Source organism: Branchiostoma floridae, chromosome 9, assembly GCF_000003815.2.
Source record: "Branchiostoma floridae strain S238N-H82 chromosome 9, Bfl_VNyyK, whole genome shotgun sequence".
Classification (NCBI taxonomy): Eukaryota; Metazoa; Chordata; class Leptocardii; order Amphioxiformes; family Branchiostomatidae; genus Branchiostoma; species Branchiostoma floridae.
In genome coordinates, this window is record NC_049987.1 from 25,194,140 (window position 1) to 25,209,899 (window position 15,760).

General features: G+C 44.9%; 1 protein-coding gene across 1 annotated transcript in view; it reads right to left on the reverse strand.

The window, feature by feature from the left end:
- The window catches only part of LOC118422382 (phosphatidylinositol-binding clathrin assembly protein LAP-like), a 73,440-nt gene extending 58,714 nt beyond the window's left edge, over positions 1-14,726 (reverse strand). The window contains exons 1-2 of the mRNA XM_035829903.1: positions 14,556-14,726; positions 5,371-5,501 (exon numbers count right to left, since the gene is read on the reverse strand). Coding sequence (XP_035685796.1) covers positions 5,371-5,501; positions 14,556-14,620 — 196 coding nt within the window. The 5' untranslated portion in view covers positions 14,621-14,726. The remainder of the gene's footprint in view (positions 1-5,370; positions 5,502-14,555) is intronic.
- Between the last annotated feature and the right edge of the window lie 1,034 nt (positions 14,727-15,760).

The following is a 15,760-nucleotide window of genomic DNA, read 5'->3' on the forward strand; positions in this document are numbered from 1 at the left end:
AATAAGACTGCTACAATGGAAAGATTTCCTCCTAGCAAATTCCCTGTTTCACAATACCCCCACCCTGGCTTCAATATATGCCAACTTTGTGGTGAATTTTGAATTCACAACAGTGCTATAGCTACATACTAAACAGTAATGGAAACACTAGTTTTACGTTTCTTTTAACGGTTACAAAAACAAAACATAAAACCACTACAAAAATGTCAAGATTTACAGTATTCCTGAAACATGAAACTATGTCAGTACTGAAGTAAAACATATCTTTTATACTCCACGATTCTTTAATAAGACTGCTACAACAACGGAAAGATTTCCTCCTAGCAAATCCCCTCGCTCCCTAACAGTTACAAAATAAAAAAACAAACATAAAATCACTACAAAAATGTCAAGAATTACAGTATTCTTGAAACATTGAAACTATGTCAGAACTGAAGTGAAACTAGTCCATGATTCTTCAATAAGACTGCTACGAAAGATATCCTCCTAGCAAATCCCCCGGCTCCAATGCCCGTGCCCCGCCCCCCTGTCCATTCATGCTCGCTGACCTCGCCATAATCCGGCCCCTCTGCTGACCAAATTGGCTGCAATTAATCCAAACAACCCTTCAGGTGAACATGCCACGCCCACCGCGAGAAGAAAAGGTGCCACTTGACTTGAAAGGCAACACTTATCAGTGCTTCTTAGTAATCGAGCCCACTAAAGACATAAATAAAGAAGTGCGGCATTCCTGGTCGTCTCTAGGAATGTCAGGGACGAATCAAAAATGTCATTTCAAAATTCAACATTCATAAATGCGTACTCAAAATAAGCTTCAAAAATTTGTTTCATCTGAAACCTGATATGTTTGGAAATTCCATGAATGAATATGAATAATAGGGATTTAGAATAGCTCAAATTAAATTTTCGACAAAACATATAAAATCCAGCTACCGTATTGCTGTTTTACATGGACTATAATTGTAAATCTTAAATTTTGTGATTATCACCTCCCAGAAGGAGCGTAAACTCATCTGTTTTTGGTTGTGTTTGCACTCAAAACTTAAGATACTTTTGATAGATTTGTATAAATATTGGCATGTTGGTAGTTATTAAAGTCCCACTGAAACATGGCGATTTTGGTTCCCACTGTGGCATTTTCAGGTACATTTGTATATTACAGACTTCTAGATCGACGCCCCCTTCTTGTTATTGGCTCAGACTCTCTGGAGGCCTTATATCATTCCATGACTCATCTGTTCTGCTACTACACCTGAATACATGCATTTCCTCAGTACAATGTTACCCCAGCCATAACATTAACAGTACATGCTAAAACTGTGGACTACCACGTCGTGATGACTCTTTCCTGTCTGTAACTTGCAGATAGAATTTTCCGCATCTTTTCCATATCCTTAGCAATAAATCACAGCATAATGCTATCATTATCAATAGCATATACAAATACAGGTACACATTTACAATTACATGCACTACCGTATATTCTCGAATAAAGTACGCACCCCAATTAAAGTACGCACCCCTGATTTTGGACAAGTCTTAGACAGATCTTTGGGACTGAAAGGTAAAATGGAAAAACTCAAATAAAGTACGCACCCCTTCTCCACCAATTTTGAACAGACCTTTAACTGGATAGATTCAAATTTATGATGTTTTCCCCCGGTTATTTTGCATAAGATAACCTGGAGAATTGCCTACTGCAATTATAAAAATCACTGTGAACTGGAAGAAGAAATCAGGAAAAACCAGTTGTACAAGTCAAAGTCACTAACTCAAAAGGATTGTATGCAAATGCCAATCTTATGTAAATAATGTTTAGACAATTTCTTTGTTTCATGTTTAGACAACTACAAGACAACAACAATGTGCATGTTTTGAAAAATTACTAGAAGTGTAGCTCCACCTTGCTTTATTTAAGGATTTTTTTTACCATTTCTCTGTGCAGTGACCTCAAATAAAGTACGCACCCCAACTTTGGCAACAACTTGTAGCACCTTTTCAATTTTGAAAAGTTAAAAAAGTGCGTACTTTATTCGAGAATATACGGTATAGAAGAAAAATCTAAGAAATTGGATATCTCGTGTGTCAATCCGAATCAATAGACACTACAACAGCGATCTGTCATACCAAACAGAAATCGCTTAATCCATGGCCTCACCTATTGACTCATACCTACTAGTAATTACCTGCCTACAACACTACAATACAGTCACATGGTCAGGGCTCAAAACACTTCTTTCTGCAACATTATCTGCACCAGACAAGTTTTACCTGCACCATTCTGAATTTAGGAAGTATGGATCATGTTAAAATTGTTCAGGAACCATTGCTATTTTATCTTCTATACTTTATACTTTAAATTATAGGTGGTATTAACAGTCGATGCAGCTAGTAACAATCCATATACACCTACATCATAGGACATTTATGTATGAAAGCCAGTACATGAATCAGTGCAGGTTAGGTGCATGTAGACATCAGAAATACCTGCACAGCTCCAATTTTACCTGCACTAACCTGCATATGCAGGTGGTATTTCGAGCCCTGCCCTTCCTACAACACTACAATACAGTCACAAGGTGCTATCTGTTTCTGTCCTGTCTATATTTGGTAACGGGTTTTTATACACAGATGTAATCTGCCAAAAAGATAACCATAGTTGACGTCATCAACATAGATGTACTATAACATAGGGCTTGACATACTGGGTGGATTTTGTGCACCTGACATTGGGGCTAAAATATCACCTGCATGGTTTTGTAGGGTTACCTACAGTAAAGTAGCCTGGTTACCATCCGGATAGTAGTTCGCTCCTATGTTCGCTTCTGCTATCCGTCTGGAGACCTGTACATTCAGACCGTTTGGTGGTGACGACAGTAGATGAGCGAATCAAGGAATGGGTTCTAGAGCACTCGTTCGATGACAACGGGCCGGCGCCCACATGCGCTAGGGGACGTGGGGCTTTTCCGGTGTTGGAACACCGGTTCGAACGATCACTTGAACCCATTCCATAATTCGCGCATATGTGGGGACCAATCAGAGCTTGCGTCCAAAATTTGGACGATTCCAGACGTTAAGATGGTCCGCGTTCCCAGACGGAAACACAGAGAAGCGGCTGTATATAGTGTATAATGAATGTCAGAGCTAGAAGCGACTGTATATAGTACATAATGAACGTCGGAGCGAACTACTTTCCGGATGGTACCCAGGCTAACAGTAAAGGTAACGGTACAGTGTTCAACAGGACAGTTGTGGCATTCAAGTGTCAAAGAAACAGCTGAACCTTTGTTGTATTAATTTCTAAAAATTTTAAGGTTAGCTGTACGAGTTCAGATTTATGTTCTGAAGGGAGCTGGTAAGGTAAGGTCTGGAATTTGGCTTTGCTGGCATTCCACTTCAGTTAACAACTGTGCAATATGATTTTAAGGTCGTAACGAGCAAAACTTAATCCGTGCAAAATTAGTAATGTCTTACGTCAGTCTGTCAGTGTCCCCCTGCATGTCAGTATTGACCAACATGACCTGGGATATATGATCTTTCTTTCATCTACCAATAAAGAACGATTTTACTATACCGTCCATACACAATCATTTCTGTGCATTTAGGTTACGTGCAACATTGTACATATTTCCAAAAATGAATTTCAAGCCCTGTAAGAGTAACGTAACAGTGTGGCATACAGTGGTTTCAATTTGCAATATTTTCAAAATATTACAGTTTGAACCCAGTGTTCTAGACATCCCTAAATACCCTGTTTTTAAAAACAATGGATATAGGTAACTATCACTACGTTACCTCGGGTGTACTATTATTGTAGTAGTTAATATTTACCCTTTTGGATGGGTGTGCCGCTGCTATTATAAATAGTGGATAAAGGTGAACACTGAAAGTGTGGCCAGGTGCACTTGTGCAAAGGTACTTTGGTCAGCTGGTGCAAAGTACTACGAAATTGAGAAAAACATGGGTGTAAAAATAACAATGAGAAAAGACATACTGGGAAAGTATTTCTGATGAGTCACATGATGAATAATAAAGTACTTGGAGATTTTTTTATAACCTATTTCCTGAATGGCAACATATTTTATTGACCAGTGATGAAATAAAATCTTTTGAATCAGAGAAATGTTAGAATTATTAATCCAATCTAAAAAAAACATGAAAAGAATAAAATGGACCGACCTGCAGATTATGAGAAGGAAATGTTTTGGTCACGATAACCTTTTATTCTCGCTACTCAGGCCATAAAATGGAGGGTATAAAATATTAATAAACCCAATAATACATGTGTCTGTTTCAGACATGCCGAAAATAATGAAAATTCATTATGAAGGGATCTATCTATCATTCTGATTACATTGGGAAAAAATCAGCTAATTTCTTTGTCTTATCAGGCTTGATAATTATCTTCATTTGTAGTCAGATCATCTCAGGGGAATACCTGCGCTATCTAGAACAATTCATCAATTGTTTTTGGTTTTTTTACAGGTTGTGAAGGAATTTGGGTCATGCAAGAAAAATGGTTTCATATGAAGGACTGGTGAAATATTTGACAGGTCAAGGAATGATGACCTGACTTGACCCAGATAACCACCACAATGCCAGGATGTGTGGTGATGACAAAGGGTGGGACACATGGGGACGGTGTTCCTGTGGAATTCCATGGAAAATCTGGGAATCTCTCGTGTACACACTTGTCTTTGTCAGACGGACTTCAAGCTTGAAAAGGGCAAACACCAGTACAGCAGGTGTCAGAAACCACATGTGTACTACAAAAAAAAAGTTTAATAAATATGGACAGCTAAATAATTCCTCCTTCGGGAATTATCGCATTTCCAGACGGAATAAATAACTGGCATAGACACTGTCAGCTCCTGTTTAAATCGTTTTAGTGGCAGCTCATCCAAATCAAACAAAAAGCAGGCAGACAAAACGCCGACAATGTCCGAATGTTTGAGCTCAAACACACCCCTCCCCCTGATGGGCCCCCTGCTACTCCTCACACAACCCGACCTCTAGCCGATCAGCGGAGGTCATACAGCGTCTTTAGGGCGTTTCTAAGACGCTACACGCCAAGACAGACTCTTACTTTCACTGTGGATGCGATGTGAAGTGTTCAGGCAGGAAAATGGTTCGGTTTTAGGGAGGGGTTTGTGTGATTTTGGGGTGGAAATTGCGGCGGAGCACCTCTGACCTGGCGGTCGGGCTCGCCTTGGGTTCGTACCGTACCAGGCTCCGAGCTCTCTCCGCTGTCACTTCTTATAATTACAGGTGAGAAAAAACCTTACACCAGCCCCATTCACACGTCTACAACCACACCAGATGTATCTATACATGTACATAAAGATCACGTAAAGTGTGGTATATACTCACAGTCTAAATGCTTCTTTTTGGGCCCCATGACTTCATGTGTGGTGGCCTTCACCACCGACTTGGAGAGCTGCGAGCCGGTGATGCTGTGCTGCACGGCGGACAGGCGGTCCGTCACGGACTGTCCCGACATCCTGGGGCGCAGAAACAACACAAACCGCCGAGGTTAGGTCCCAAAGATCGTCAGAATCGGGCAGAAACGACCACAGGATGTGCTGTACCGGGCTTGACGCCGCAGTAATATAATAATGGCAGCACGGCAAGATGGCGGACCGTCCTGCCTGGTCACGTGACGGCAGGCCGCACCCACCTGTCACACTGCCGCCAAATTCGAGTTTACTTTTGCGGTATCAACATAGTAAAAACGTCGTGCGAATGTCGTACGATCGTTGTACGATCGTCGCACGATGGATTGGGTCGTCATGCTGCTCCAACCTGTCAAAAACTAAATGCACCTGTCATACCAACCGACAAGTTTGACTTTAGTCTTGAGACACCAATTTACTATAAATGCCGTACGAATGTCGTGCGATAGTCGCACGATGGCAAACTGAGTCGTACATTTGTCTTACTAAATTCAACTATTATATCCCCGAAAATGTGAGTTTACTTTTGCCGTGCTGGTACAGCAATAATCGTGCGATCGTCGTGCAATGACAAACTGAGTCTATCACTTGCCTTACTAAATTCAGCTGTCTTATTCCCGAAAAATGACACTTGTCACATGAGCCGCCAAGTTGGATTTCACTTTAGCCATACTGATACTATTTAGTCGTGCGATCGTCATGCGATTGTCGCATAATGGCAAACAAAGTCGTACATTATTCAGCTGTCACACGAGCCGCCAAATTAGATTTTACCTTGAGATACCGGTTCTGCAAACACCGTACGACTCTCGTACAATAGTCGCACGATCCTCGTACGATGGCAATCTAACTTATGCACATGTCGTGAAAAGTTCATATATCGTGCGATACCGATACTGTAATCGTCCCGCGGCCGTCGTTTGATGAAAAACTGACGCATGACTTAAATGTGGGTTCACATGCGTATGGAGCTCTTAGTCTCTTCCAGGCTCCACAGGTCGCGGGAAAAATAGTACAGATTAGACAAATATAGATACATAACATGCCAGATGAGTTAGCTGACCGAGAAGTATGGTCAGCGACCCAGCTAACTCGTCTGACATGTTACCTGTTTACGTTTGTCCAATTTCTATTATTTTTCCAACGACCTGTGGAGCCTGGTGGAGGCAAATACTCCCATGCGCGCCTCATACGGACTTAAATATATACGCATGTGTGACCCCACCTTCACGTACATCACACGACACAAGCTTTAATCCCTCACGATCACATGGGGAGGGGCGACTCTGACGTCATACCATCAGATGATGTTAGGATGACGTCAGGACGGTCTACCGCAATATAGTTCAGTGGGTTCCCCCTTCTTTATGTAAATTGACAATCAGACTTGAAATCGAACCGGAAAAAAGATCAATGACGAAGTGGATTTTCAGTCTTAGGCCCGGCCCATGTGGTCATGAACGATGGATAGGGAAGGAAGGCCGCTAGCCGTATTCTCCAAGCAGAGGTTGGGTCGCGGGGGTGAGAGGCCGGGATTTTTACTGGCTCGCTCATGGCAAAAACCCCGGCCACTACTAATCCCCGCAACCCAACCTCTGCTTGGAAAATAGCTTGCCATCTTAGCCCGGTATGGAAATCCTAGTTCTTGAAGATTTGGTGACGAAATTCATGTCTCTTTCCAATGAATGCAACAATTAGCTCAACTTCGTCGTTCAGTGAAACGTTCTTTAAAATGCTTAATTTGTTCCGGTGCTTCAGTCACTTATTTCTTGCACTTATTTGTTCATTTGTTAATCAAAATCAACCACACACATGGATGGATTGAGAGGACAGGAAAACATATACATCATGAAACGATGACATCATGATTAAACATTTATTGTCAGCAATCTACTGAGCTCAATGCCCGAACACGAAGCCTTTTTGGGAAAGGCATGACTCATATAAGTCTACAAACATTGTGTTGACTTTACCCCAAATTGTCTAGTGACCTCCGTTTTTCACGTTGTTTGACAATTTGAGGCTCTTTCAACAACATGCGATGCCACCTATCGGATTGTCAGAAAATGGCAGACAGCGTTTTCACCACGCACTTGATTTTCGTTCGTCTGTAAAACATGTTCCCACTTTCGTCCTTTCACTTTAAAAAATACGGAACTTGGGGATAGAGAGGAAAGAATTTTACACTTTTTAACAGCACTGAAATATCACATTCATTGCTAGTTTTGGGATCTTGTTAGGTTTTTATCAGGTTTTCTATTTTGTCAAGTTTTTCTTCTGTCTTCTAGACAAGAAAAAAAAAACTGACAAATAAGAAAACCCGATAAAAGGGGCTACAACTTTTTCAACAAGTAGCCGGCGCCTAACCTCTGCTTGGAGACTACGGGAACCATATGTCATCCGGCGGCGCCTAACCTCTGCTTGGAGAGTGCGGGACCATATGTCCCCCGGCGGCGCCTAACCTCTGCTTGGAGAGGCGGGAACCATATGTCACCAGGCGGCGCCTAACCTCTGCTTGGAGAGTGCGGGAACCATATGTCACCAGGCGCCTAACGTCTGCTTGGAGATTGCGGGAACCATGAACCATATGTCACCAGGCGCCTAACGTCTGCTTGGAGATTGCGGGAACCATGAACCATATGTCACCCGGCGCCTAACCTCTGCTTGGAGAGTGCGGGAACCATATGTCACCAGGCGGCGCCGAACCTCTGCTTGGAGAGTGCGGGAACCATATGTCACCAGGCGGCGCCTAACGTCTGCTTGGAGAGTGCGGGACCATATGTCACCAGGCGCCTAACCTCTGCTTGGAGAGTGCGGGAACCATATGTCACCAGGCGCCTAACCTCTGCTTGGAGAGTGCGGAACCATATGTCACCAGGCGCCTAACCTCTGCTTGGAGAGTGCGGGACCATATGTCACCAGGCGCCTAACCTCTGCTTGGAGAGTGCGGGACCATATGTCACCAGGCGCCTAACCTCTGCTTGGAGAGTGCGGGACCATATGTCACCAGGCGCCTAACCTCTGCTTGGAGAGTGCGGGAACCATGTGTCACCAGGCGCCTAACGTCTGCTTGGAGAGTGCGGGAACCATATGTCACCAGGCGGCGCCTAACCTCTGCTTGGAGAGTGTGGGAACCATATGTCACCAGGCGGCGCCTAACCTCTGCTTGGAGAGTGCGGGACCATATGTCACCCGGCGCCTAACCTCTGCTTGGAGAGTGCGGGAACCATATGTCACCAGGCGGCGCCTAACCTCTGTTTGGAGAGCGCGGAACCATATGTCACCCGGCGGCGCCTACTGTTTGGAGAGCGCGGAACCATATGTCACCCGGCGGCGCCTAACCTCTGCTTGGAGAGTGCGGGATCCATATGTCACCAGGCGCCTAACCTCTGCTTGGAGAGTGCGGGAACCATATGTCACCCGGCGCCTAACCTCTGCTTGGAGAGTGCGGGAACCATATGTCACCAGGCGCCTAACCTCTGCTTGGAGAGTGCGGGAACCATATGTCACCAGGCGGCGCCTAACGTCTGCTTGGAGAGTGCGGGATCCATATGTCACCAGGCGGCGCCTAACCTCTGCTTGGAGAGTGCGGGACCATATGTCACCCGGCGGCCGGTCTTGAAAGTGACCCGGTGTTTGCGGGAGTCACCAGCGTGTTCACGTGAAGAGCGATGTTTGCCGAGCGTTTCTGGCGATCAAATGTGGAGGCGATACTGACAGGGCATCTGACACGGGCATCTAGTCTCCGAAAAGGAATAGGGGACTTTGGCCAAGTTAGGAATAAATGTCTAGAAGGGTTAATTGGCCTAGGAGTGAACTGACCGGCCGGTGGATAGACTTCAAAGTAGATGACAACTTATTTGTTTCTATTTGGTCAAATTCTTCTCTTTTTCATCCAGCTGACACGTCTGCTTTTAGACTAGACTAAAATTTCAAACGACTTTCAGTGATTACTACAATTCATGTTATATCATTGTGAATGTTTGATTTGTCAAATAATTTTCTTCGTATCTTGATTAGTTATGATTTTGCAAGAGCTCCCTTGAAAATCTACCCTGAAGATTCACAAATGAATATGTTTGTGCCTTTTGAATAAATGTGAATCATTATCGTTATTACTACAAAAAAAAAAAACATTATTATCTAGTATTTATAATGCATAACCACCTTGAAGGCTCCTGTCCAATACTGTTTGTATTCGATGAACGTTTCGCTGTATCGATCAACAAAGTACTCCAAGCAGAGGTCGGTGAGGGAAATTCTTCTCATACACCTCGTTTCAGTTTTGCCGGTGGGGAGGGGGGTTATATGAAATACTATGAAGAAGGTCACAATTCTTTCCTAATATGTTTTGCTTGGAGAATGTAACAAACTCATTTTGAACGATGTTGAACTTCCGTGACTGCGATTCGATGGGTGAAAACTCAAGTCCACTCGTGTAGTTGTTTGTACCTGACCGTCGCTGAAAGCTGGCCCAACATGGCACCGTCACCGCCGGCTGAAGGTCCTGTTCACTTCTGGACGGTCGATTTAACTCATTCTTACACGTGACCTCGCCAAGGTCGAGCAAGGTGACAGATACTTTAGCTACGGCACAACGACAGAAGACGCAAATAACGCTATCCTTTATCCGTGTGAGTAACCTATATCCGTTGTTGTTAAAAACAGGGTATTTGGGGATTAAGACGGTGGTCTTAAACTACAATATTTTTAAAATGTTGCAATTTAAAGCCACAGTACGTAGACTTGATATCCCTTTATACCCTGCTTTTGAAACAACGGATTAAGGTTAATCCACGGATAAAAGTGAGCTATCGTTAGACATGTAGCAGAAGCATGAAGGACAGGACACAGAGTGAAATATTGGAGCGGTGAGACGAAGCCGATATGGCGGGAAAGGTCCACACGCAGACGGTGTTTTGAAACGGAAGGGCAGATTTTGTGTCGTCACACACACAACCGTGCTACTGTTGTCGGCGTTTACATGCGCTGTGTGATCTGTTGTTGCAACAAACGGTTTAAGGAGTTGTGCTTTTAGCTGGAAACAGTCAGTAGTTGTACCGCCATTCCACGAGGGTGGGGATATCGCTGCGATCGAGTCAGGATTTGACAGCTGACTGGTGCTTAACGAATTTCATGGAGAGAAAGAAATAACGAATCTTTTCACGCTTTGAGTGTTTCGTTATCTCTTCAGATATTCCATTATAACGTCAAGGAATATACACGTGCACAACCAATGTAGGTTGTAGCGAGGAGGTCACAGTGCGATCGCCGCGTCTAGTGGAAGAGACATGACGCAATAGGTTAGCCATAAGAGGGTACCGAACACACTGAAGGTACTCTTGGTTGATATTTTTTCCCCGACGTTCTTCAAATGTAGATAACAAGAAGCAAGAATCAGTACTATCCTGATAAATGTGTTTAGGTCGTAGCGAGTTCGCAGTGCGATCGCTGTCCGGTGGAGCGGTAGCCTTAAGAGACATGACGCAATAGTTTAGCCATGCGAGGGTACCGCACACAAAGGGACTTTGGGTTCATACTGTTTGTCCTACGTTCTTGAAATGGCCCTCAAATGTAAGTAACAAGAAACAATGATTAATATTCTCCAATAAGGCTATCATTTCACAAGAAGCACTTGAGAAGGAATAACGTGAAATTAAACCCCCCTCCCCATATTTGTTTCCGGATCGCTAGCGCTGCCTCGCGTATAGTGTAGTATTCCGAACCATGTGACTGAAACGTGGCTGACGTCTTCACATGCAGCCGCTTCTCGCATTCCTATCCTCGCGTATAGTCTGCCGCACCATGTGACTTAAACGTAGCCTGATTTGATCTCGCTTATAGCAGCCCGCCCAACATCCACCGGCCTTAAGTGTGATACAGTGTAGATTCCGGATTCCAATAACGCGGAGAGGGGCCAGTTACAGCCCCGGACAGCAGAGTTTGTGTCACACAGACTATTTGGAGGGGCCAGTTACAGCCCCGAACAGCAGAGTTTGTGTCACACAAACTAACGTAAACGTGGCTGAAAGTCTTCAAAGTCGCTTCCCGCATTCCTGTCAGGAATAGCCGGGTGAGGATGGAACACGAGGTGGTGCTCAGGACTTCCCTCGGAATTCCGCCTCAAATAGCGCCGAACAAACATCCAAATTCTTCCCGGAGAAGCTGGGAAATTCCAGTATCCTTAATACAATGAAACTTTATTTGCAGGTTCATGCTCGGAGGCTAAATACAAGTTCATGGTGGTAACATTGGAGTCGTACATGTGACGATGAACAGTGATAAACATTGTGAAAAGAGGCTACTGGAATCCCAGTGTTGGCTATTTCTAAACGGATTGACTTTTTGGGGATTAAAGGAAGACGAAAAACCAGATTATTTTCCAGAATTTGTGGGTTCTGTGATTCTAAGAGGAAAGTGGCTTTCTGTTCGTCTGTGAAAGTGGGGAAATACTAATAAATATAAAAAGGTCGCTGGTAACGTTTAGTGTGACGAACGACATTCTGTATCCCTCGCCACTCTGACGGATCGGTGTCAATAATCGATTCCATGTTCTTAATGTGTCTAAAATCACACCGTGTCCGCCGCTCAAAACCTTAAGGGTCGATAGAAAGCGTACCTCGCGTCGGAACCTTTTCTTTCTGACCCCCCCCCCCTTCTGGTTCAATATGTGGATTGTTTTTTTATGTACTGATAATGGCACCAGTGCCATGTACCTTAGCCTCCATAGCAGGCTCTCTTCGGTTCATAATAGTCTCCAAGCAAACCCTACGGTGCCTTAGATAGTATCTAAACTGGCAAAGGAGTATAGCCGGCCAAATGGAGTCAAACGTGGTGCCGGCTACACTCCTTGGCCAGCTTTGATACATGAACTTTATTGCTCGACATTTGTACATGGTACAAAGTATGGCTGTGTACGACTGTTACACAAAGTACAAAATAGGTTTATAGAATAATACTATCTCTAGGACACCGCAGGGTCTGTTGGAGACAAGGCTCATAATTAACTTTTGCTGGCCGTTTCTTTTTGTACTGGATCGCTGATTGCGAAGTTATATTCCGAGTGGCTACTAAATGAGCGATCCAAAACAAAAAGAAATTTAATGGCCAGCAAAAGTGTATAATGAGCCGAAAAACGGTCTCAGAGAGAGCCTGCTATAGAGGCTAGCTGTATCTACCCTAGTTACGAGTAAAGACGCGCCATTGATCGGCGCCTTTGTCTGTCGTAAACCGTGACGACTCTCACAGGACAGGTAGCCGTTGTCTTGTGTGGGGTTATGACTCAGATATTATGTCTTTAACCCAGTTCATTTACTTTCAGACGTTGGTGTTGAACTCGCGCTAGGCGTGTGTGTTTATAAAAAATCTCATAATCTAGCTGTTTTCCTTCTTATGAGACGAGAGTTCCATCAATATTTACCTCGGATGTCATCAAAACTAATTAAGCCTGTTCGTTTCCGTTTTTCTTTGTGACGTCGTTTTCTTTCTGCTCTTAAGATAATATCAGGAACACATCTTGATACAAAAAGGGTTTGACAACAGCTACCGCTTAACGAATTCCATTGTAAAAGGCAAATCCTTTTGCGTTTTGTATATTTTGTTGTCTTTTCAGTCGTAATTCTACACCTGCATGATATTCCAATAATAAAGTCAAGGGTTACAGAAATCCAATGAAATTTCGGTCGCAGCGAGCTCTTTGGGCTATATCCGAATGAACATATCTTGATTTTTAAAAAAAGTGAGCGAGCGAGCGATAGAGTGCTTCACGAATTCCATTAATAAAAGACAAATCTTCTTGCGTCTTGTGTGTTTGTTATCTTTCCAATGATGAAGTCAAGAGTTACATAAATCCAATGAAATTTAGGTCGTACCGAGGTCACAGCGCGATCTCCGTCTCACGCCTGTCCAAACCAAACCTGTCCGAACCTAGCCTGATTAAATCTCGCTTATAGCAGCCCGCCGAACATCCGCCGACCCCGCGGGGAGGGTCCAGTTCCAGCCCCGGACAGCAGAGTTTGTGTTACACAGACTAGTCCGAACCCACGGGTGTTAGCCCGGTTTGTTTTGCGGCTGAATTTTCCCAGAGTGTTCTCCTGTACCGTGGCTGCATTGATCACATCCACACGTATCTTTTCTGTAAGGCTTAAAAAATCAAACAAGCCGTGACAGCAGACACGCATTCTTTCTTATAAAAACACACAAATAAAGAACCATATCTGATACACCGTGGAGAAATCTTTTAGTATAAAATTTGCTGTGTGCGGAAAACTCGGGAAAAAATGCCATGTAGATATGCTGATGTTAAGAACGATTGTAAGGGATAGATTAGGAAATATAAACAGATGAAAACCAATCTTTGCGTTCTGCTCTATTTCGGGTAGGCGGAAAGCGTTGCCTTACCGGCGGGTTATGGAGAATGTTGGCGGCATAGTCATCGCTGGGCTCCTGTGCGTGTAGTACAGCGTCTTAGCTATCTTGGTCAGCTCTTGCGCTTTCTTAGAACTTCCAAGCATCGTCCTGACCGGAGTCTTGGGGCATTCCGGCCGGAGGAGTGTTGATGTGGTCCGAGTTTCGCCAAGCATATCCGCGATCGATTCTCCAGGGTTTTACAGGGACCCACTTTGGGCTGGATTTACGCGGGTTGAGGGTGCTTCCGGATGGAGAGAGCCACTCTGGGAGTTTGTGTGTCGTTCATTCATCAAGATCAGGTCTTGGGATGGACGGAGGGGGGGGGGGGTGACAGGGGGTGTTAGAGACTACAATCTGTATCTGTGTGTGGTTGCCATCTGAGGGGAGGTGGTAGGGTCTGTAGCATGACCCAGAGAAAACTTTGCCCATCTCCTCTCTGTTTACGGTCCCACCCCGAGTGTATTTTTCGCGCCTGGTGTAAATAGCCGGGATCCTGGCGGGTTTAGCGCAGAAGAAAGGCCGGGCCTTACAGCGGGCACCTCTCGGGTTACAGCCGGCATTATCCGGCATGTTTGCCCCCAGCTACGCGACACCTCCGCAAACACTGACCGAGTGCCGATCGGTGCATCAGTCCTTTCACTGGCTACCCCACCCCTTGTTACAGAACCCAAGTATCTATCGATTATAACTTACCTCCGTGCGGGCGACCATTGCCACGGCCGCGAGTTGTACGTGTTGAACACTGTGGGGTCCGCCATGCATAACGCGCGGACACTTTAGTTTGTATAGAAGAACACTTTAAGGGTTTACTTAAAGGAACTCCCGCCTTAGGACACTTCTGAGCTGCCGGCAGCTACGAGAATGCTGGGAAACTTCTCATTGGCCTGGACGGGCCCCGCAAGGCATGGTGGGAAGGTACCAGGAACTAGAGCGTGTCGTCTCGACGTGACCTCTGACCCGTTCACCTGTTCGCCTGACCCGTTGCCCCTGGTAACCGCGCACGCCGCGGGTGTCGTCTGCGGCCCGTCTGGCGGGAACACCCCAAATGTCGCACCTTCAGGAATAGCGCTGACGGGCGGCCAGGGCAGACTGCTGTCTGATCAGCTGTCAATCTTACAACTTCTGAGTGGTCCGAAGACAACATGAAGGCCGGGATGGTCGATCTGTGAATATATGGTCTTTCCTACCTGCCTAGTTCCTTGACCTCCAAGTCGTTGGGGTGGACATGGTAGACGTGAAGATAGAGAGCTGTCTTTCCAAGGTCACCCAAAAGTGCGCCGATGTTACTTCTAAGAATGACCTTCACAAGCTATCCTAGTATCGACTTGTTCCGTCAGTCAATTTAATTCTAGAGACGCTGAAGAAGAGTGATGGATGTCACTCGAAACTGCTCTCCAAGCAGAGGTTGAGTCGCGTAGATATAGTAGTAGTCGGAAAAAATTACACCGGCGCTCCTAATAAAGTCCTTCCTAGCTATCCCAAAGACAAGCTGTTCAGAAACGTTTATTGAATGTCCGTAGATGAAAGCATTCATTGGTGACATGTCGGGCCTATGTCTGCAGAGCCTGTTTGAGACGGTGTCAGGGCCTGGCGGATGGTATGCCGTCACGTCACCAACCCTTCAATGTGACGTCATGCAGCTCAAGCGGGTATAACGTACTTAGTATACTGGGCAGTGATACAGACTGAGGCAGTAGCTACGTCTTTGAAGGTTACACAGTCAGGCTAGGCTTAGCTCTCCATTGGAAAAAGAGGACCCTGTCGGACAGTTCACGGGCTGTTTTGTTTTTTGCACTTTCGGGCGTGAGCCCTACGTGGCCCGGTGGGACACCCTGCGGCCCCCGGGAATATTTGGGCCCGGTCGGGTATGAGGTTGAATTTAAGTCAGACTAAAATCG